Source organism: Lethenteron reissneri, chromosome 47 (genome assembly GCF_015708825.2).
Source record: "Lethenteron reissneri isolate LAM-NWPU_2019-01 chromosome 47, ASM1570882v1, whole genome shotgun sequence".
NCBI classification, from domain to species: Eukaryota; Metazoa; Chordata; class Hyperoartia; order Petromyzontiformes; family Petromyzontidae; genus Lethenteron; species Lethenteron reissneri.
Genome location: NC_083825.1, coordinates 11,031,094 through 11,054,004, shown reverse-complemented (window position 1 = coordinate 11,054,004; position 22,911 = coordinate 11,031,094). Strand labels below are relative to the sequence as shown.

At 45.8% G+C, this 22,911-nt stretch overlaps 2 protein-coding genes across 2 annotated transcripts in view; one reads left to right on the top strand and one right to left on the bottom strand.

The window, feature by feature from the left end:
• RBM22 (RNA binding motif protein 22) overlaps positions 1-11,182 on the bottom strand; it is a 41,681-nt gene extending 30,499 nt beyond the window's left edge. Inside the window, 1 exon segment of the mRNA XM_061571237.1 lies at positions 11,062-11,182. Within this exon segment, the coding sequence (XP_061427221.1) occupies positions 11,062-11,115 (54 nt within the window). The 5' untranslated portion in view covers positions 11,116-11,182.
• Positions 11,183-14,054: 2,872 nt separating this feature from the next.
• The window catches only part of LOC133354557 (mucin-19-like), a 246,981-nt gene continuing 238,124 nt past the window's right edge, over positions 14,055-22,911 (top strand). The window contains exon 1 of the mRNA XM_061571483.1: positions 14,055-14,208. The gene's annotated coding sequence lies outside the window, so the exon portion shown is untranslated. The remainder of the gene's footprint in view (positions 14,209-22,911) is intronic.

Sequence of the window (22,911 nt, the reverse complement as noted above, 5' to 3'; positions counted from 1 at the left end):
TCTAGCATTGAATTGCTCCTGACTGATGATGATGATGATGGTTATGACAATGATGATTAGCACATTTCACCAAGAGGCCGTATCGTGCGATTGATATTACGTTTGCTACTTTACTTTTTTGAAAGAAAACAAATCCACTTCTGAAAACTTGTGAAGAAGCGGTCAGCGTGTTTTTTACATTCAAAACTTAATTTGGGGCAAATCAGTCACACTGAGTAAACACAAAGAACATGTTTTACACGAGAAATGCACAAATCCCTCGAGAGGCACCGCTACGAAGGCCGAGGCTATTTTAAGTTTATTTATTTCATTTGCGGTATTTCTCTTTTTTTTTATATATATGGACGAGTTATTTTCGGCGCAGTCAATAATTTTTGGAATTCAGAAGATCACTGCTCTCTATTTGCTCTTAGTGTTTAAGCGAGAGTGGCATGTTGAAAGGGGGATGCTGTTTATTGCAAGGAAAGAGTTTCGCTGTGAGGGGTAAATAATACAAAAAACAATCTAGATTTGAAGTTTTCGTGACTGCAGGGATCCATATTCTTTGGTTCGTTCGGTAAAGTCACGTAGGTATAAAATTAAATAAATTAAATCACGACGTTTCAATCGCAACACAAGCTATCATCATCAGGTGGGGAAACCACGTGACTTTACCGAACGAACCAAAGAATAATACAAAAAACGACGACCGCTATCCTGTCCGCCATTGGGTTCAAGACTTATTTTATAGAGAGAAGATATTAGGCCACTTTTGGCATTCATAAAAAAAGTGTTTATTTTTTAAAAAAATATTTTGCAGCAATCGCAAAGACAAGTCTCACCTGGTCTTAAGGATAATAAAATAATTATAAATTACCAGAGGTCTGGTGATTGTTTTGCATGTGCGTGTTAGATGGGGAGCAAGTGCCGTGGTTTTGCACGCTGTGCTATGGAACCTGCAGACCCGAGTTCAGTTCCCGCTCACGGCAAACACCGGTGACGATTATCTGAACGGGTTCAATGAGCACTTGGTGCGGTGTGTAAATATCCGAACTGGGGATACAAAGGTGGCTGGGCATGGTGCTGGCTAACAAGCCCTCGTGCTGTGCCAGCCAGCCAGCCAAAGATGCTGGCTAACAGCACATTGCACCAACAATCTGTTAAAGACTATACGGGAAATCATTGCTTTGTGTCTCTGAAAGAGAGGAGTCTGGCCTCTAAGCCCTGGACATTAACCCAGAAATCCAATCATGCTGGACGTGCCTTACATCGTGCTCATCAAGAGTGTCAGCACACATGTATTCATCATCAACCTATGGACAATTACCGTTGAATGGCACCAAATACGTATTATTCGTTTTGTCTTCTAATTTTTACTGCAAGGTTTTTTTTTTATGAATGAGCTAAACTGCCCCGCCGGTGACTTAGCTCAAAGTGGTAATCAAGTTCCCAGCCATCACTGCAACGTGAGGATGAGCCCCGATGATACATCGAAAGGGAGAAGAGGTGAGTGATGATCAGCCCTTGTGGATGAGGTTTCACCAAGCCCACTTCATAAACTCCATGCCTATCGCTCTAAATTTCTGTAATAATCGTCCATTTAGAATTAATCAATTGCATTAGTCACCATTAAATTCTCTCTGGGGATCAATCCCCCTATTAATATCGAGGCGAGGGGCTTAATGGGATGCCAATAGGTTGGGGTTGAAATATGTCAATTTGTTTTTATTTACCATTTCAATTATAACGAATAGTCAACAAAGACAGCAGAGACCTGCAGAGAGATATTGATTACCGATTATGACTTTTGCAGGTAAATGAACGTGGCTGCATCTCAATTATAACCCTTGCCGTATTCTCTCGAGATTATCACGGACCGAAAAGTAATACGCACATCAAAATCCTGAGGTCATTTCGAGAGAAAAAATTGTGCTATCAACAACAGTACAATTCTTCAAGAAGATGATTATGAATGTGCAGCTTTCAAGTGGGTTGAGATGCCTTATAAAAAATCATTCTGAACAGCCTATAACAAACCAGAATCATATGTATTTATACTGGAGGAATCCGATGAGCTATAAAGCTCTTTTTTTACCGATTTCCTATTTGTGCATGCTGGTCACCAACCACCATTCAGGTTCAACGCCTGCTTAGCTTGCGAGATCTGACGAAACGGAGTGGATTACGGATTATCTGGTCACAGCGTTGGGGCTGCAAGGCAACGGTGCACAATCCATCGCTGCCCTGTACGATGCTCTCACGTGATCCCGCGTCAATGCTCCCAACCTTCACCAACCCGCACGGACCGGCGTCGTGAAGCATGGCCAATTAACCCCGATGACCCGCACCGCGTCGAGAAACGTTCATCCAGCAGTGGTGCAACAATACGTGGCCGTACAGACCCCCCCAACCCCCACCAGTCCCCCGACAATTCATTTTAAGTGGAAATTGATTGAATAGCTGATGAGTGGCCAGCTTCACGAGGGGAATTAAGGCTGCTCGTAAACACGTCTGCAGGAGCTCCTCAGCTACCAAGAAGCGGCTATCAGTTGCACAAAGACTGGGTTTCTTCAACTGGAGGCACACGGGCAGCACATGGACGCTGACAACTCATGGAGTGCCCCACAAGGGAGATTTGGAGACTCACAGGGACAAAGGGGGTACACAGACGAGTGAAATGAACACGAGATAACAAGAGAGCGAGATGAGAGCTCGAGAAGAGATGAAGATTAGCGAGGTGTCATAACATCTGTACGCGTGACACCATGATGTTCAGACATGTGGTCCTGCCAGTACATGCTAAGTTTTGTTCGGTGCACTGAGAGATCGGGAAACCTGCGGCGGAGCATTTAAGCCAACTCGGTTGGCTCCTCACACATGTGCAGTTTTGCACCTGTGAACAGAAGACGACCGTCACACTACGTGAAGCAGAATGAAACGTACAAAGGTACACCTTGCGAAATTGTATCATCAGCAATAACCAGAACTTGCCTGTTTTTTTTGTCCCCCCCCTCTTAAGTTGTGAACTCAATCTTATGAGACTTAATCTCCAAGGTTAGTGCACAAGCAATGCTCGCACCACTCTTTAAAACTGCAGAGGTTGCAAGGCTGCCAAGCAATGTCCATTAAATATTAATGGTTACATGTGAGAGACAGTGGCCTGATTGTGCAGTTCATCATCCAGCAGTGGATGTATCATTGCCGAGCATTTGGCGCTGCTCATCTGCATTGCTGGAGCGGTGGCGCGTTGGGTTTGGGCACTGGGTAATCGAGTTCGACTCAAAACCACAGCTAACAACATCCGTGGCAGGTGATATCTGAACCAATCCTGGCTACCACACACCCCCTCACCTTCACCAACCCAGTGACCAGTGTGGTGAAGTATGGTCAAACAACTCCCATGACTGTCACGTAATAGGGAGGCCTTCATCCAGCAGTGGATTGATAAAGGGCTGTAAATGACATTACATCTGCATGGGTAACCCAAGTCAGTCTCGTCAATTCCAATTCCTATGCCGTGGACGGGTCTATCCGTAGGAATCATTGCGCCATTTGCACAAAGCAAATGCCTCGTTTCATCGACGCCGCAGGGATGATGGGCATGGTAGCAGCACCGAATGGGATTTGAACTCGCACATAATATCACAAGGAGCTGTGGAGCTCTGCCGCAGACACCTCCGATGCAGGATATTTACATTCAGACGTAAAAAAAAATCATAATTGACTCCATCTGCAAATTAAGAAAAGTGCTTGCTATGTTTAATTGAAATAAATGAGTTATGTTTAAAATTGATTTGCTACTCACCAATCTGTGGAAATGAGAGCGGTGTTGACAGTAATGACTGGAATATCTTACTCGCAACCTGCTATAGGCTCTTTGAAGACATCATCCGTGACATTACCGTGAGATGAAGAGAGCGTGGATAACATCATAATGATGTACACGCGCAGCACAGTTGTCGATCCACTGCTGGATGATGGCACCTCCCCACACCGTGAGAGTCGTGGGGGTTATTTGAAAATACTTCGCCACGCTAAACAGTGTGGATTGGTGAACACGGTGAGCGAATAAATCAGCAGAAAGGTACGGTACAACGACGGATGTCGCTGCACTGTCCTCTACTGCCCACATTGTTGCCTTGCAGCAGCCTACAACATCCATTTTAATACATGTTGACTGCCCATCCAAGCATTATCCAGGTTCAACTTTTCTTAGCTTTTGAAATCTGACGCTATCGGGCATTTCTGGGTGATCTGCTCAGTCATCCGGAAGACGAATGCATTTAAATAAAATTAATTATAAAAGCGCAATGCACTTAATTTGGGAAAAATTCCAGCTCCGAGAATTAAAACATCTGTTTAGCCCTACAACGAACCTCACTCTCATATAGAGAGTGAGTGGGGAGTGCTACCCTCTACTGTGTGGACAGGAGGTCACTGTGGTTCTCAGAGGTAGGTATCTGCTTCCGCGGGCAGTCCTCTAATACAAAAGGTCGCACTGCTCTGCGGGAACTCCAAGTGGATTATTTTTCTGGTGGCGACGCGACGCCAATGGCGCAATCGGAATAACCTTAGGGAACGAGACAAATAAATATACACTGTGCAAAGGCAAATGTCTGATGGATGAAAATTGGACTCATTTCACCATCCTCCATTATTTCCATGATACCTTTTTCCAGGAGACAATTGCATCCAGAAAATAAATTGAGACAATTGTTACTGGCAAGATTTCAAACTGGAGGGTGGTGTGGGGAGTAAAACGAAACAAAAGCACATTGTTAATTACAAAGATATTCTCAGCCTGGTTGTAATTTCTCAACATTTTCCCGTGCAATTATCTCTATACCACTTCCCTTTCAACCGCGTAACCCCCCCGGTCAAGCGTCGGCCAGTTGCTTTGTATAAACGTTTCTAACCGCGACACCCCACGGTTAGAAACACGACAGATCCTGCAAAATGGTCCCCGGTGACCCTTAGCGCCGTCGCTGCAATGACACGGCGGGGCACCTTCATTGTTAGTATGTAGAACTTTTTTCACACCGTATGTAGCCAACCATGCTAATCGGAGGTGTGGGGAAGGGCAACAAATTAAACATAAAAAGCAGTTAAAGAAATTAGTTTTCCAATCTAGATTTAAAGGTGCAAAGCTCTAGTGGCTTCCGAATATTAGAAGGAAGAGCGTTCCAGACGGCCGCAGAAGCGCATCTGGAAGTGCGTGATACGGTGACCGCCTTTTGTACAATGCTGAGCCAAAAAGCCGACCCCCGCGAACGTGATCAACGCGAGCGCGGCACCGATAATAAAACGCGCACTTGCACATTTCCGCTGGAGGCAACGCCACTGTATATGCATGCTGTGAAAGCTACGACACGACTGCCCCGATGGCCAATTCACTTTGCTCCACAAGAAGTTTGGCGGACGCTGTCATAGGGCACGCCTGGATCACACCGAGATCGCACGTCAGCGTCGTCGGGCATGATTTACACCGTGCGCCACCCATGCACGTAGCACATCTCCAGGTGGCAAAACAAAGCAGGACTTGTGATTAAGCACAAGAGCATAATTCAGAGAGGAAGTAATGGCAGGAAAAATACGATTTGCTAACACAATACAGACTAACAGAGCTCTGGTTCCCAGCCTGTCTGGGCCCGTGGACCACTGTGGACCCTAAACCATTTCTTACGGACCACCATGCAGTAATGCTTAGCGGTTTTGTGTAAAACATAGTATCTGTAACAGTTCTGCAGGCTGCTTCCCACGACCTAGCAGACCATAGATCGGGAACCACTGGTATGGACAATATTGTATGTAGAACTTATTTCACACCATGCGTAGCCAACTGCGCTAATCGGAGGTGTGGAAGGATAAGAATATTCGTGAACAAGAGAAAACTAAAATGAAAAGCGAAACATGCTCGAGACTATACTCTATTTGTATTGTGTGACAACCACTTGCTGGGCTAACAAGGCAACACGGTAAGTTGGTTGCTGACCCATTCATGTCGATTTCTTTTCTACAACTCCATCCTTCCTATTCATGGCTTTTTCCCCATAAATACGACTGTTCTCCCAAGAGCAAACAACCACAATAAGAGATGGGTAAAAAAATCCCACGGAAAACTAAGGTCTTTCCATAGTTTGTGTCTACAATAAATGTTTTGCATTTGCTTTACCCTGTGGAGTGGTGGCGGAGTGGTTTACGCACAACTCTTCCCTTCCCGATGGCACGAGTTAAGTTCCCGACCATGGCTAATACCAGTCAGGGGAGAAAGATATCTGAACTGGTGACCAACATGGTTAACTATGGTCAAACAAGGCCCACGACCGACAGGGCATGAGGACGCCTTCATAAAGCTGTGGAATGACAAAGGGCTGTAAATAATTGTATTTCTTACCACGGGTGGGTGCCTCGTCTCAATCGGTATAAACTTGGTTATTTTCAAGGAGCAAAAATTCAACGCAATTTCCAGTGACGTCGTTGCATACTGTGGATAGTTTTCCTTTGAGGACAGTGTTAGTGATGAATGTGTGGAGTTTTTGTGAGTTGTGCTTAAGCACCAATGCCGACTGCAGCAACACAAAAACATGTTATGGTTACAGATGAGAGGTATTCATCTACTCCTGGCTGAAGTGTAGCATAGAAGGTAAAACCTGGAGTATAGATTTAGGGTGACTCTGAATGTGTGTTTAAAATAATCTATCACACTGCTAATGTTTTTATTAAGAATTATGGCATCGTAAATGTAGTGTCATTAATTATATCCATTACCGCTTGCCAAAAAATATTTAAGTTCCGCAGAGTATTTGAACGGATAAAAAATATACAGACGCTTAAAATCACCGTGTCCAAGAATAGAGTTGTATTTCCAAGATGTGTGCTAATATTTATGGGGACCACCGTATTTAAACAGTTCTTTACAAGATACCACTAAATCATACCTTTAAACAAATAAAATTTTACTTATGCTTAATATAGGTTTTTTTTGTTAGATCGTGTAAATATGAATGTGTTGTTAAACCAGATTGTAAATGTTGTGGCTTTGCTCTCCAATATACCAGTGTGCTGTACTAGTAATGAATTTCAATCTTCTGTTTACGTGATAAACCTTATTAATTGGCTGTGTCTGTGGTGGCGGGTTCAACAACATTTTTATTTAGGCGATCAAACCCAAAATAACATATTATGGATATTGGTCGCGAAAGCCGACACGTTTTACTTATGCTATCAATGTCACATCATGAGGCAAAGGCATTTACATTTGGCTCTTTCACAATGAGCTGTGGACCACTTTGTATTAAGAGAAAGATCCTGGAAATTATGCTGAAAAACTACTTCCAACGTCCCTCAACGGGCCTCTCCGTCCTTACAAGACACGACTTCTTCAGGATGCCTGCAAACAAGTGTTAGTCGTTCATGAAACCCAAAAATATAGTTCTCAGGACAAGATTGATAACAGTAATTTCCAGCCCTTCGTCAATCCACTGCTGGATGAAGGCCTCCCAATGCCGTGTCGATCATGGGAGCACAGTTTGACCATATTTCCACCAAACTGCTCAGTTTGAGTTGATGAGATTTCAGAACCAGTTTTTAGATTACTTGCCAGTGATGTTCGCCAGGGCTGGAAATTTAACTTGGCTTCCTTGGTTCATAGCACTGTGCGCTAACCACCGCATCGCCATTCAACCCTATAGTTGGAATATACGCAATTCATTTTGAAATAGAAATGTAAAACATTTTTGCGCAGTCATTAGTATTTAGGCTGAGCTCATCAACTCGTTATAATTGAGAATGCATTTTCAATCACTGATGGATGAAACTCCAACTCAAACCCAGGCTCTCTGCAGGGCTTGCCCAGCACCCTGGCAGGGTGTTAGTCCCCCCCTGTACACACATAAAGCTATCCCTCCCCCCTCGTTAAATTCATTCCTGATTTGAAGATATGAATTTGTATGTATCTGCATAGTTTCCAAAATGTTGACAATTTTACAAGAAAAAAAATCCAAGCATTATGAATCAATTAACATTTAAATTGGTAGGGCCACAGCAATAAAGCTGACACAACAAAATATTTTTAATCTCCTGTGTCATTAATTATATTTCCATGCAAAAATGCCGATGCATAAATCCATGTCTAAGTAGGCACTTTAAATAGCATAACAGTTATGAGCTGAATAACAGTTTTTTGTTTGTGTATTTCCACCAACTATAGTGCAACTTTCTATACAACGTGCACGGTGTTAAAGACATAGTTCTGACTCTTTGAAATTGTAAAGAAAAGTAAGAGGGGGCTTTGGCAGGACAAGTTGCTCGAGACCAGCAGGCAAGAACAATGATGGCGTGGCAGCCACGGGAGGGACGCGTGCCCTGTGAGGACATCCACCGCAGAGATGGAGAGATGAAATCAGCTCATGTGCAGGTGGACTTGTACACTGCAGGTCAATGAGAGCAGGTAAAAGCTTGGGGAGGCCTTGATCCAACAATACACTGATGCCTGCTGCTGATGATATACTGCAACTGTGCTTTCAGTATCAAGGAAAAAATAAACATACTTTTATGGGATTCCCCAAATACATAAGCCACTCTGTAAATTGGGAAACCAAGTTTAAGTGATATCACAGCCCTTTGTCTGACATCCTTCAAGGATATATCTTTCCAGAACTCTCACTGATCTATTCAGCTCTCTCCTCACCTGTACAGATTATAGAGGCCAGATTAGTGTATGATTTGTTACGTGCAAGTCCAATTCGTAGTGACTGGGCTGAGACCATAAAACTCCCTGCACAAGACAATGTGGTTTTAATGACAGGAGGCTGCCTTATTTGAACCCATGAACTCAGTGGTTGGCTCTGCAATCTCACCCGCATCATTTCACATTAAAGTAAAGTGAAAAGGACTATTATATAAATCTGTTTAGACTATCGCCATGTGTACACGTGTGTTTTATGTGCAGCCAAATATGGCAGAAGAGTTATGCTTAGTTCAATCATGAAACATTTGGGTGCTACTAAATATATTAGCCTGAAGGTTGTTTTATGCTGTCTAGCATGTGCCAAAACCCTGCCACATTTACATAAACTGTGCTGTATCCTTTTTCCCTCGCCAGACCCATTGCTCGTCAGCTGCTCCCTGCCGCGTAACCTTGATCAGTTAAGTACCCCGCGGAGTTGTGAGTCAAAACGTTGATTTATGAACTGCACAGTGACCTCCTATTCAAATCCATCGTTCACAACTCGCACAGAAAAAGCTGGTACGTTGTGTACTGTGTACACACAATAGGGGGTATCTGGGAGCATGGGCATAAAATAAATACCTCTGTACATGACGTGACCAAAGATCGAATTTCATGCTACACTCCCACTGTTGTAGGGGAAGATATGTGACCATAGGTCATTGCGGGTTGAAGAAAACATCAATTCTCAAACTTACGCAAGTGACAAACAGAATTTTGCCTGTTAAGAAACAAGTAGGCTTGGGTAGGACACGTCGTTAGAAGGTATTATGTCGGGTGGGCGAGAATATTAACTGAGATGCAGTCAAAGGGGAAAACTTTCTCGAGAATTCCCTCCGCAGAGGGAGCGATGAGTCACTTATGTACATTTACTGGATCGACTATTGTATTGCAGGCATTCATCCAGCAGACGATAGATCATGGCTTATGATGATGCGGTATACGAGTTGAATGCATGGCTTTGGGAGCTCATAATGGCCATGTCAGAGCACTGGGCTGGCACTCGTGAGATCCCAGGACTGGCACCTGGCTAGCTGTTGCGTGATGAGGGTTCAGTGGTCTCTACCTCGTGCAGTCACCACTGACGGCATTATAAACCCACACCAAGCGATTTATGCATAAATTGGCTCAGTTCACCTTTGAGGGCCTCAAATCAGCAAATACAAGTGTTGACCTGAAATCCTTATAACTGAACTGTGGCCGAGCAGAAAGATGTCACTATTGTCACAATTAAATATGTCGTAGGCAGACGGCAGAAACATTTAAATTTACATTTAATATTTCACATGTCGTCAGCAATGCTTGTCACGCACGACCTTTGAATCGCAAGCATTTGTGGTTAAGTAGTTGGTCATGATTTCTGGGATAGAGATGCCCAACTCGTGTGGTAATGTGGGTAATTCGGATAATGGGAACGACACTTTTTTTTTACTCGCGTTACCTGTCCATGGAAACGAGGGTTCATGATTTACACACAGCTCGTCATCACTCCGAATTGCAAAATCCTAGTAGGACCGTCCTGAAAATAGTCTTGAGACTCACCGAGGCTTTTCTGGATAAACAAGCGAACGAAAAGAATACTGGAGGCCAGTCTCAATAGTGTTGTTGAACTTCTTTCGCACCGTACGTAGCCAACCGAACTAATTGTAGGGCATCAACTGCTGCAACTCAAAACGTGTGGCTGCTAAAACGACCAAAAGGGAAAGTGGGTCTACTGCTGAATGTTCAAAACCAGTGGATGAAGTTCCAAATTATTGTGGCCGTGACAGACTTCACCTCCACAGGACTCTTGGAATTATTAATTTGCGGAAAGCGAATTAGAATCATCACGTAGAGATGGCTCACGGAGAGAGCAACGAGTGGAGGAAGAGTTCCCAGGGGGCGGCAGACTTCACGTGAGTTGGAACACTGCGAGGAGAGACGCAGCATCGGTGCGATACCAGCCGGGAGATAACGCGCTCGCTTCTGCCGGCAGCAGAGAATGGACGCGCCAGCCAAGTCGAATGGCAGGCCGCGAGTGGTGGGGTAAAGTGTGGGTTTACGCCCGCTCCTTTCCAACACGTCTGGTCAACGTGGAAGAGTAGACCAAACACCACCTCTCGTGGAGGTCCTCCCGCCAGCAGCGGTGCGAGCGAGCAGCTGCAGGGCAGCACCTTTAACAAACGTGGACACGCTCAGTGGCCGGCGCACGCAATCTAGGCGAGCCGGGCGTCGGTTTGCGACTTAGGCCCCAACCCACCCCATCCACCACGCAACGCCGCGCTGCGGAGGAACGCGCCGGGCGCGCAACGCGACCACGCGGCGCGCAACGCGACCACGCGGCGCGCTAACTATCGCGTCCCCCGCGCTCCTACCGCGTCCTCCCAGTTCTGCCGGTTGTAGGTGTTGGAGCTCAGGGACATCGACATCTTGGCGGAGCTTGCGCGGCCTTGTCCCAGAAACCACGGTGGCTTCACTTTCCCCACAGCGCATGCGCGAAGAGGCGCGCGCCGATTGGTCGAACAAGCGCGTGTACGCGCCTCGCCGATTGGTCCACTGCCGCCGGCTTTACCAATGAACGGGGAAATTGAGCCCCTCCCCCTCCAACCCCCCCAGGTGCTGTAGGGAGCACAAACAGAGATCCGGACAGGAGACGTTCGGGAGCGTGGTACGATTCCTCGACTCAACACATTGTGCAATCGATTAGTCCATTTTCATCAAATGGTTCGGTCAGTGTCCAACGATTATTTCCAGGTGGTTTTATATCATTTATTTGCGATTGGTTAATCCTGCAGACGGTACAGTATAGATGCCTTACTTGCACGGCATAAACAAAATTTGTTTCTGGAATCGATTCGTGCAAAAAATATAGTATACGAACGTGAAATCGCGAGGGAATCGTTATCAGCCTGACACTTCCAGAAGAGGGATTTCAAACCAGGGCCAGAAGGCTGTCAAACATTCTTCTGTGTCGTGTATGATATGTACCATGTGTCGGTGCTGTATTGGAGGAGGAAATAGTCGATTTAATTTCCCATCAGCCATTATTTATCCACTGCTGCACCTCCCAAACCGTCTCCAAACCTTACAAGTCTTGCGAAGGAACGATCCAATTTGGCTGCACATGCGCCCGATTTGAATCTCTCTTCCGTGGATGACCTCTCGGACGTGTTTCCCTCCTTTGGCTGCCACTCCGTCGGTTGTCTCGACCAAGAAGTCTATTAATATGGAACGTTGGGCCAACGTTGGCCCGACGTTGCATGTTTACTGGGAATCTGTGATATTCTTGGGTGTTTCGACCGTGGTAACTGCTATGAATTAGTGATGGCGTGAGGGGTTACCAGACCGACGCTCACAACAACGAGCGGGGCGCCTAAAGCGAAGAGAGATGGCACAGTTGGTGCATATGTCAGCCATCCCAGTCACTCAACCGATGGCACCTTGGTCTGTTCTGTGACACGCCAGCGGGCTTCCGACACTGAACGTGGCCTCAGTGTGGCACAAGCGCCGTGGCGACGCCACCGCCATTAAGTTAACGGCAGTTTTGTATATATAACCCATCTTAAAAACAAGATGTTCAGGTAGTGCTCACATCCGCTAGCTCTGCGGTGGAAATTCCACATTACTTTGGCAGGAACCAATGGAAAGGTCATTACTACAATATTTAATAATTGCACATGATGACTGCCCGATTCCACAATGCACACACTGAGAAAAAGTATGACAATCATTCGGAATGCGCCCGATCTCAGAAGCTAAGCATGTGCCGGGCTCGCATCGTGCTTGGTTGGACGTATGACCACGCACGCCACGTGGCGTTTTCCAGAGGCGGCTGCGGGGCTTCCGTGTTGCTCAGCAGAGGGCAGTGCAGCAAACACATTGTGCTGTACCGCTATGCTCCCACGTGTGTGCTCCCCAGCCTTCACCAACCCTCACTGCTGACCAGCGTGGTGAAGCACTGTTTACTCAAATAATCCTCAAGACCCGCCCTCATCCAGTAGGGGATTGTAAATGTTTCTTTTATTTGTGAAATATATCACGTGGACGAACCACTTGATATGGAACATCTCGTTTGCAGGGTGTCTAGGGATTTACATGTCCTGTACTCTATATGTAAATAAAGAGCAAGGGTTTAGAACAGTTTAAGCTTGAGACAAAATCTGACTTTTCACAAAAGTGTCGCAGATAACACCAGGGCCGCCAGGCCGTTCGCTCGATTTACTGATGGCACCGATGTATGCGTATTGATGAGGCCGAGTGAACCCTGGCCAGGATATGAACTCAATGACAGAGATATCATCAGCGTCGTTATGTATAATATGATTTTGCGCCGAAATCAGACAAATATCGAACAAAGAGGGCCTTTGTCTATGCATGGTGGTCCAGATGTCTTGTGACCCCCAATTTCTTGCATATTCATTTCTGTTTTAAATAAACCTTCCTTTAAAATGTTTTACGTTTTACATAATTAAATAAGGGGTCACAAAACATCTGGACTGTTCTATACACATCTGGCATTGCACCAAAATTGGTTTTAAGCGAGCCTGACCCTGCTGAAAAGAGACTGAAAGTCGAAACCGATCCAGGGACTGCTTGAGCTGGAACAATGCTGCTGAAATGATGCACTTCCAGAGGCTGTGTGGTTGGTGGATGTGTAAACAAGGATTTTGTTTGTGGACTGGCAGATTTATTAAGGAGGAAAATTGCGCACTTAATTCATGACGGAAGCGTGGTGGTAGTAACACAGCTAAACTGATTTGGGTGCGATTCCCATCCGCTCCGGATATTGGGCTCCCTTCTTTTGCATGGGTTTCCTCCGCGTTATCCCAGTTCCCTCCCACAGCTAAAAAGAGACAAATATCCCGCGTCTAGACTAAACAGGCTATTGGGGCAAGTGCTGTTAGTGAGCACCTACCAAGGCTGGAACGGCACACGAGGGGTGGGTGGCCAGCACCACGACCGACCGCCTTTGTCTCCCCAGTGGCGATATCTACACATCGCACATAAAACCCCCAATATATAAAATCGAACTGGTGTTAGCTATACATCCTAAAGCATAAAATTGCCTGCAAATTACGAAATTGTGATTACCTTACAAAAAATTGTTTAGACTCGGGGAGATTTTCTTGCGTAAGCGTCATAATAAGAATAACAATGACCAGTTGAGCTCGAGTCTGACTCGCCAAGCAGGTATTTAGTCACCAAACACGTCTCGTGGAATGTCTTCCTCTTCGACTTGCAGCTCGCAAACATCCTTGCCCTCGGTGGCAGCTTGACTCGCCCAAACCAGCGCGGCCAGATTCCTCGAATTCGCGAATTAACGCCGCGTGCTGATTGGCCTCAGCAAGAGGCGAAGATGCGCTGGCGCTCTTTCAGCGGAGCAGCTGAACCACATTGTGAGACGGTGATCACCGGCATCATCCACAGCCCCTCTGGATGAACGTGTCACGCTGGACTTAAACGCTCGGGTGAAGATCGCCAATGGAATAAAGGCGTTCGCGTCTTCCTGGGCGAAACAACTGGTAAGTCAAGGATATTATGTAATGGCTGTTTCCTTTAGCTACCGAGATTTTGCCTTTGATGTGTTTGGTCATTGTGTGGAATGAGTGTCAGATGAACTCTTTTTTTACGCGTTGCTGAACACAGGCCCAAAGGCTCGTGTGTTTATCGACCAACAACACACAGCACTCTGATAGATGTATTGTACTGAGGTAGATATGAGTTGATGTTTATTCAGTTGAGCAAGGTTATAAGATGTTGGTTGGGGAAAACAGTAAATGGGCTGGAATCCATAAACGAAGACCATTTTCAACGAGTCAAAAAAAGTCAAAATTTTAGTTGTCAACTCCGTGATCTAAGGTCTATTCACTGCTGAAGGCCTCCAGGCCGTCACCAGATATCCACGATAAACGTACAATCGGACAGCCGGTGTGTCTTCTTCTAAAATGTGGCGACTGTCCTGTAATGTCAATGTCCCACAAAACTCATTTTCAACCTGAGGGATCATGCATGAAACGGAGTCCTGACCAGCGTCTGGACTCCGATCGATTGATTGATTGCTGGAGCGCTAACCAAAGTGTTCCTACCCAGGCAGGGTTTCAGTAGTTCTTAAAACTATTTTGCGTGTACTGTAAGTGTATATAATGAAGTTATATAAACGTTGCAGCTGTGGTGACTGTTACATTGGGGAAACGAAACGTCATGTCTCTGATCGTGTCCGCGAGCACAAGTCAGATTTGAAACACGGCAAAATTGAGTCGTCCGCCGTTGCCGATCATTGCTACAACTCGGTGGGCTCTCATGAGGTTGTTTTCTCCGAGACTAAGGTGCTCTGCAAGCCTTCTGGCTACCATCAAAGGTTTGTACACGAAGCCATTCAGATATACAAACACAGACATTATTTCAACCGTGATGATGGGTACAAACTTAGTAATCATTGGAAAGATGTTATCAACCATGCAAAAAAGATTTAATTACACATTTTTGAACCATCTTATCTGACAGGCACTATTTTACTTCACCGAGTGTTAACATCCCTAACGTGTAACAGTACTCTTTGTCAGCCCACACTGGTATAAACATGGGCATTTCCGCTCCTTTTCTATTATGTACATCCACAGTTACTTGCGCAACACGTCCCTGACCACGAGTCCATTCATCCCACAGTGACTTGCGCACAAACAGCAAAACCAAGAGCGGCTTAATCGTATCTAATTCATTTACCCACCCAGCAGTATAACAAAAGCAGTAATTGACCACTTCACAACTCCTCCTCCCCCACTGCCCTTCCTGGCTCTTCCCCCCTTAACCACTATATAAGGTACAGATATTTTAAAATCCTTTATATTAAGTTCGCTTGCTTGCTTGCGTGCTTGCTTGCGTGCTTGCTTGCTTACGACCGTGCAAATCTTTCGGTCGTTTTTTAACCCCCTTCCCGTGACCCAATCGAGCTGACATTTTCCACACAGACTCGTTGTGCGAGACAATTAATGTTCGTGAAAAAAAATCCCAAAATTTTACACTTTTTATGCAAATTTTTTTATTTTACATATATTCAAATAGAACTCATTCATGGCTTTGGCTGAACGTCACAGTGTAAGAGCCCAGAGCGTAACCCCTCCACAGGCCATGGCGGAGTAGCGCAGTTGGTAGCGCCCTCGCTTCCCATGGCAAAGGTCGCGGGATCGATCCGCGCGTCCTCCACAGGCGAATATATTTTTCAATCCTTTATATTAAGTTCGCTTGCTTGCTTAGGACCGTGCAAAGCTTTCGCTCGTTTTTTAACCCACTTCCCGTGATCCAATCGAGCTGACATTTTCCACACAGACTCGTTGTGTGTGACAATTAAGTTCGTGAAAAAAAATCCAAAATTTTACACTGTTTATGGAAAACAAATTAAATATTTAATTACCAATTGCTTAATGGTGGCAGACAATCATCTGACCCATAGGTGGCAGCCATCTCAAGCCAGAGGACGAGAGGACTCTAGCCGCCACGCATATAAAGGATTTAGAGTGAAAAACTTTGTTTTTACGGGTTTACTTGTTCTGTGATGGTTTCACCTGAAGACGGAAGCTTGTGTTGCCTCCGAAACGTCGTGATTTTTATTGTTTTATTTTTTTTATTAATTTTAATTTCATTTTTACCTACGTGACTTTACCGAAAGAACTAAGAGTATTATATAAACGTGCTCATTTGACTGGAAGGACTCTTATGCAAACATTCGGAGCACACCGTAGAAAACCCCACCAACTTTCTTACCAAATTAACAGGACCCTGCGGGGTGGGCTGGTAGGAATAATACTTAGTACCGGTACAGAGATATCGACCGGGTATAGAGGAGTTAAAGAAAAAAATACTGTATTCTAGTGTAACGTTAATTAAATGTGTTTGTTTTGACAAGAAACGCTGTGAGATTTAAAGACTCGTAGTCTTTCATTTCCAACACCACCCTCAACACCACCCCTCCCACGGACGGACCGACGGACACACTAATCTATTGGTGGTCTGGTCCACTTCGTTCCTACCAGTATTAGTTTAACACGTAGTAGGCTTTCGCGACCAATATCATCCATAATGTAGTTTTTTTTATTTGGGGGGGGGGGGGGGGGTTAGATAGCGTAAATGTGTCGTTAAACCCGCCACCACCCGACACAGCGTGACCAGAACGTGGCCAATTCGTGAGTCGTACAGCAACACCGGTGTGCTGGAGAGCGAATCCACAACAATATGATGCGTCTTCTTGGTTCTTTCGGTAAAGTCACGGAGAAGGGAAGTAATCAAATAATAAAAATAAAACATAATAAAATAATTCTCACAATGTTTTATTTTTATTATTTTAACTAGGCCTCAGTAACTTTCAAGTGACTAATACAGTTTATAAACTACTGATTATAGCGCGCGCCTGTCGTTAAAATGTAACTCTTACACGCGGCTACTCGCGTTAATGTTAAAAGTGCAATTTATTTTTTTATAAACAAATTAAAATAAACGCTTAATATACCTTGCCACGCAAAGGCCTAAAGGCTGTATACGAGGCGCTAACGGACTAGGCCTCAGTAACTTAAAAGTGACAAATAAAGTTAATAAACCACTCATTATAGTGCGCGCGTCTCGTTAAAATGTAACTCTTACACGCGGCTACTCACGTTAATGTTAAAAGTGCAATTAACTTTTTATAAACATTAAAATAAACGCTTAATATACCTTGCCACGCAAAGGCCTAAGGCTGTATACGAGGCGCTGAATGACTAGGCCTCAGTAACTTTAAAGTGACTAATACAGTTTATAAACTACTGATTATAGCGCGCGCCTGTCGTTAAAATGTAACTCTTACACGCGGCTACTCGCGTTAATGTTAAAAGTGCAATTTATGTTTTATAAACATATTAAAATAAACGCTTAATATACCTTGCCACGCAAAAGCCTAAGGCTGTATACGAGGCGCTTACGGACTAGGCCTCAGTAACTTTCAAGTGACTAATACAGTTTATAAACTACTGATTATAGCGCGCGCCTGTCGTTAAAATGTAACTCTTACACGCGGCTACTCGCGTTAATGTTAAAAGTGCAATTTATTTTTTTATAAACAAATTAAAATAAACGCTTAATATACCTTGCCACGCAAAGGCCTAAGGCTGTATACGAGGCGCTAACGGACTAGGCCTCAGTAACTTAAAAGTGACAAATAAAGTTAATAAACCACTCATTATAGTGCGCGCGTCTCGTTAAAATGTAATTCTTACACGCGGCTACTCACGTTAATGTTAAAAGTGCAATTAACTTTTTATAAACATTAAAATAAACGCTTAATATACCTTGCCACGCAAAGGCCTAAGGCTGTATACGAGGCGCTGAATGACTAGGCTTCAGTAACTTTAAAGTGACTAATACAGTTTATAAACTACTGATTATAGCGCGCGCCTGTCGTTAAAATGTAACTCTTACACGCGGCTACTCGCGTTAATGTTAAAAGTGCAATTTATTTTTTATAAACATATTAAAATAAACGCTTAATATACCTTGCCACGCAAAAGCCTAAGGCTGTATACGAGGCGCTTACGGACTAGGCCTCAGTAACTTTAAAGTGACTAATACAGTTTATAAACTACTGATTATAGCGCGCGCCTGTCGTTAAAATGTAACTCTTACACGCGGCTACTCGCGTTAATGTTAAAAGTGCAATTTATTTTTTATAAACAAATTAAAATAAACGCTTAATATACCTTGCCACGCAAAGGCCTAAGGCTGTATACGAGGCGCTAACGGACTAGGCCTCAGTAACTTAAAAGTGACAAATAAAGTTAATAAACCACTCATTATAGTGCGCGCGTCTCGTTAAAATGTAACTCTTACACGCGGCTACTCACGTTAATGTTAAAAGTGCAATTAATGTTTTATAAACATATTAAAATAAACGCTTAATATACCTTTCCACGCAAAAGCCTAAGGCTGTATACGAGGCGCTAACGGACTAGGCCTCAGTAACATTATAGTTGCGCGCGTCTCGTTAAAATGTAACTCTTACACGCGGCTACTCACGTTAATGTTAACGAAACGCGCGCACTTTATTTAATTTCAAGGTTTTAATCAAAAGCTATCTCAGGGAATAAGGGAATGTTACACGTGTCATGCCAAGTGTTTGCAGTAGGGGGCGATGTTGCTACCAGGATAGCGTCACTGAGTCTAAAGGTTTTTGTAGGGTCATGCCAAGTGTTTGCAGTAGGGGGCGATGTTGATACACGGAGGGACGGACGGACGGACGGACAGTCGGACGGACGGACGGACGGTCGGACGGACGGACGGACAGTCGGACGGACGGACGGACGGACGGACACATTAATCTATTGGTGGTCTGGTCCACTTCGTTCCTACCAGTATCAATGCGTTTGTATTGTGGTTGCAGAAATACGCATGGGATCGCGTGACATGCACGTTGGCCCAAAAGTTAGGGCACATTGGGTTACAATTATTTTAACAAATCACATAGGGTGGTTCAATTTATTTCAACAAATGTTAAAACTGACTTCCATTAATGCATGCGTGAATTATTTTTTTAAATTAATGTAGGAGTTGTTTTAAGATTACAGATGTAATCTTTAAACGTTCATAAATTATGTTTTGCTTCAATTCATTCAGTTTCTTGGTTGAGTTTTGTAAAAGATGGATTTGAGGTGACTCACAGGAAGAGGAAGAAAAATAGATGTGAATAGAATATTACCTTAAAAAAAGAAGCAATTCAATGTTTTATGCCAGCGTTAAAATACATTAAATAACCCTGTGTCCTGGCTTTTTGGCCACCCTCTTTAAAGTGGGACAAAGGCGCCGCCCTGCAATTGCTCACTCACACCACTGCTGGTGGAATGGCGTCCAATGGAGGGAGCCCTTTGCGAACTCCTCTAGAGGGCATTCAGCCCAATCTTCCACGCTTGCCAGACGTGTTGGAAGAGGTGGGAGAATACCCACACTTTACCCCACCATACGCCAACAACCTGCTGCTGATCGACCAACCAAAACTATATAGTATCGCATTTATAACGTAGTCTTCTGCTTCTATACTTCCGCGTTTATTCTCCTGGCCTTGACTGTCCCGGGCTGACCGGCATGGTGAAGTATGGTCAAATAGCCCTCACGACTCGCATGGCCTAGGGATGCCTTCATCCAGCAGTGGATTGACAATGGGCTGTCTACACATGTGTAATGCGGGCGTAAATGGGCGGGGCGGATATGACGATCCGAGAGGGAGGAGTCAGGGTGACGTGGGGGAGAAGTTATAGCGGGGAGACAGGAAGCTATCTGGGGGAGTCGGGGGAGTGAAGGGTGGTGAACACGTTGGGTGGTCGCCGTGCCTCAGCCTGGTGGCTGAGGGGCTCATGACGGCGCCAGCCAGCGGGGTGGAAGAGAGAGTGGAGGAATGAGGTAGGAAATGGCGAGATAGCCATAGAGGCCACGAAGGGCTGACATTGGGAGGTGGCGAGATCGCCACGCACGGAGGAACAGGGAGCAGCGATGGAGCTGCTGGGGGAGCAGCCAGAGGGCTGTACCAAGAGCCTGCAGCGGAGCTGCAGGAGCGTGGAAGGCTACGGGAGCGAAGGCAGATGTGGGGCTGCCAGGGAGAGAGTCTCAGGAGGAGTGCCGTGTGGGAAGGAGAACGCGAACCCCAAATAAAGGACACGGAGTCAGCAAGAAGTGTCTGAGTCCTTTTTATTACACTGGAGTCAGAAGTGAAACGGCATCTCAAAACACCTGAGAGAAAGAAGAAAAAAAAATAAAAAAAATATTCCTGCTACATCATCCGACGACGACGACCTTCCTCAGACAGTGGACCTGCCTGCGATGGAAGAGGAGATCCGTTCTGGAACGAGTACGGGTCCGGGTGAGCAAGGTGTCGCCGCGTCGGTGGACCTGTCTGTGCCGAAGGATGCCAACTTACGATGGAGACAGATGGTGATGCAGATGGGGACCTTGAAAATCGTGCTGGCGCGACTGTGTGAGTTCACCACGCCGAGGACGACGTCGGGGAGGCCCGGTGGTGATCCGCAGGCCTCTGCCTTTCCTGCGCTGCCAGCGCCATTGCCACGTGGCACGAAGACGCCATCTTGGGCGTGGCAGGGGAGAAACGGCGGGAAGCCGCCATCTTGTCTTCACCGCGGCGGGAGGACGCCGCCATCTTCAACATCGCGGCGGAGAGGCAGCCTTGCGCTGCCATCTGGAGGTGCCGCGGGGTGAGCAGCCTGCTGTGAGCTGCTGTTTTTCGAGGGGGTGCTGCGAGGAGAAGACGCCGATGCTGCAGCTGCTGGGGCGGGAGCTTCCCGTCCTGGTTCGGGTGCGTGACAACGGAGCCGTCAAGTCGCCGAACGAGTTCTGCGAGGCGTCTCAAGTTGCCACCCTGCCGTCCTCTTCTTGCTGCAGCCCCGGGCGAGTCATAACGATACGCACCCGGCCTTAACACACACCTCACTCATCTTTCGAGGGCCGGGGGGCTATTTTGGGTTTCTCTTATGACTCGATTGTGCGGAGCGCGGTTCGGACTGTGTGTATGTGTGTGTAATAACGATGAACGCGCTATCTGCTTGTTGCTTGGTGTCAATATAAGTGTGTGCGTGTGTTGAGAATGGACGGAGAGTCTGCTGTAGTTGCTGAGTGTCAAATTGTGTGTGTGGGCTGCTGCGTGGAGTTGTTATCTTGATGGTGAAGTTAATTATTAACTTGGGAGCGTCGGGTATCTTGCGCTGTATATTGTGGGTTACCTTGTGCGATGGGCTTAATTGGGAAAAAAAAATATATATTTTTTTGGTGTATTGTGCTGCGAGGTGCTGTGTGAGATGCGATTGTTGCAAGAGAGAGAATAATTGTGTTGTTGCTGCAAAGTTACGACAGGATTAATGGTGTGTTGGTTGCCTGCAGATCTGCTTGCTATTGTGCTTAAATGTGCGCGTGTGATCGCGATATGCTGATTGCATGTGCTGTTATACCGTTCTGTATGGTTATGGGGTGCGATGCAGTGGTTGATTATTGGAATTGGGATTGTTATTATATTGTGCGTACCTGTTGGAAATTGGTAACAAATTCGAGGGGGCCCCAAATAATTGGTTGTATGGTTGTTGTGCACACGAGATTGCGTGTATATTATAGAGGGGGACCCTAAAATTCGGTTGTATTGGTGTTGTGCACACGAGATTGCGTGTATATTATAGAGGGGGACCCTAAAATTCGGTTGTATTGGTGTTGTGCACACGAGATTTCGTGTATATTATGGGTAATTGCGCTTTTTGAGAGAGAGAGCGCGCTTTGAGGGTGCGTGATGACGCCGTTGTGGGTGTCTCAAAGGTTAATGCTAATGGGACCGTAAATTGGCGCCAAGTGGCGTCGCGTATTCGGTTGATCGCATGCAGCCACGAGTTGCTTGGCGAGTTGGGTTGTGTAACTAATGTGGTTGGTAAAATATTGGTTAAAAATTCCACGATATGACAGCTGTGCGCAGCAAGCTGGGGCTGTGCGTCTATCGTTGGTGGGGTTGTTATAATGTGACGGGAGATGCGTCTTGTGACCCCAGCTAAGGGAAGCTGGGGTGCACGAATGGAGAAAACTGGCCACGTGTTCGCACGTTGGGCCGCCATTTTGCGCGCACGCGGGGTATGGCGACGATGCGCTTTGCGGAAAGGGCCGCCATTTTGAGTGCGCGCGAGATATTGCGCGAACGCGCTGGGCGAAGGGGGACGCCATTTTGAGCGCGCGGGAAAAACCGGGGTGGGGCAAATATTCCATCTGTTATGCCTGCCATTGTTGATTGGGTGATGCACGAGTTGTGGTCACATCGGGCTATGGCTGATGGCTGACCTGACAGCCCGGAGGCAAAACCTCCGTGGTATGTCTTAAACTAATGGGCCATGTGCTCATATGGCTCGGGGAGTCATGGTTCAGTTGTGCGGTGGCAGACTGAACCTGGTGTGCCGGGGGCTCACGGGATCTGGGTTAGGGTGTTATTGTCTCTATAAGAGAACATTGCCCCGTGGGGGGAGTCCATGGGGTCTGGCATTGCCGGGGGATGAACCTTCCCTGGGCTATAAAGCATCGGACTATACGAAGCTGGTGTGTGTCCATCTCTGATGGGATAGTAAGGGATGAGCGTGGCCGAGTTGCTGCTCATCCCCGAAATTGCACTAGCTGAGAGTATGGTCAGTGGATGTTGCTGTGGGTTGACGACCACGGTGGGGGTTAGGGCG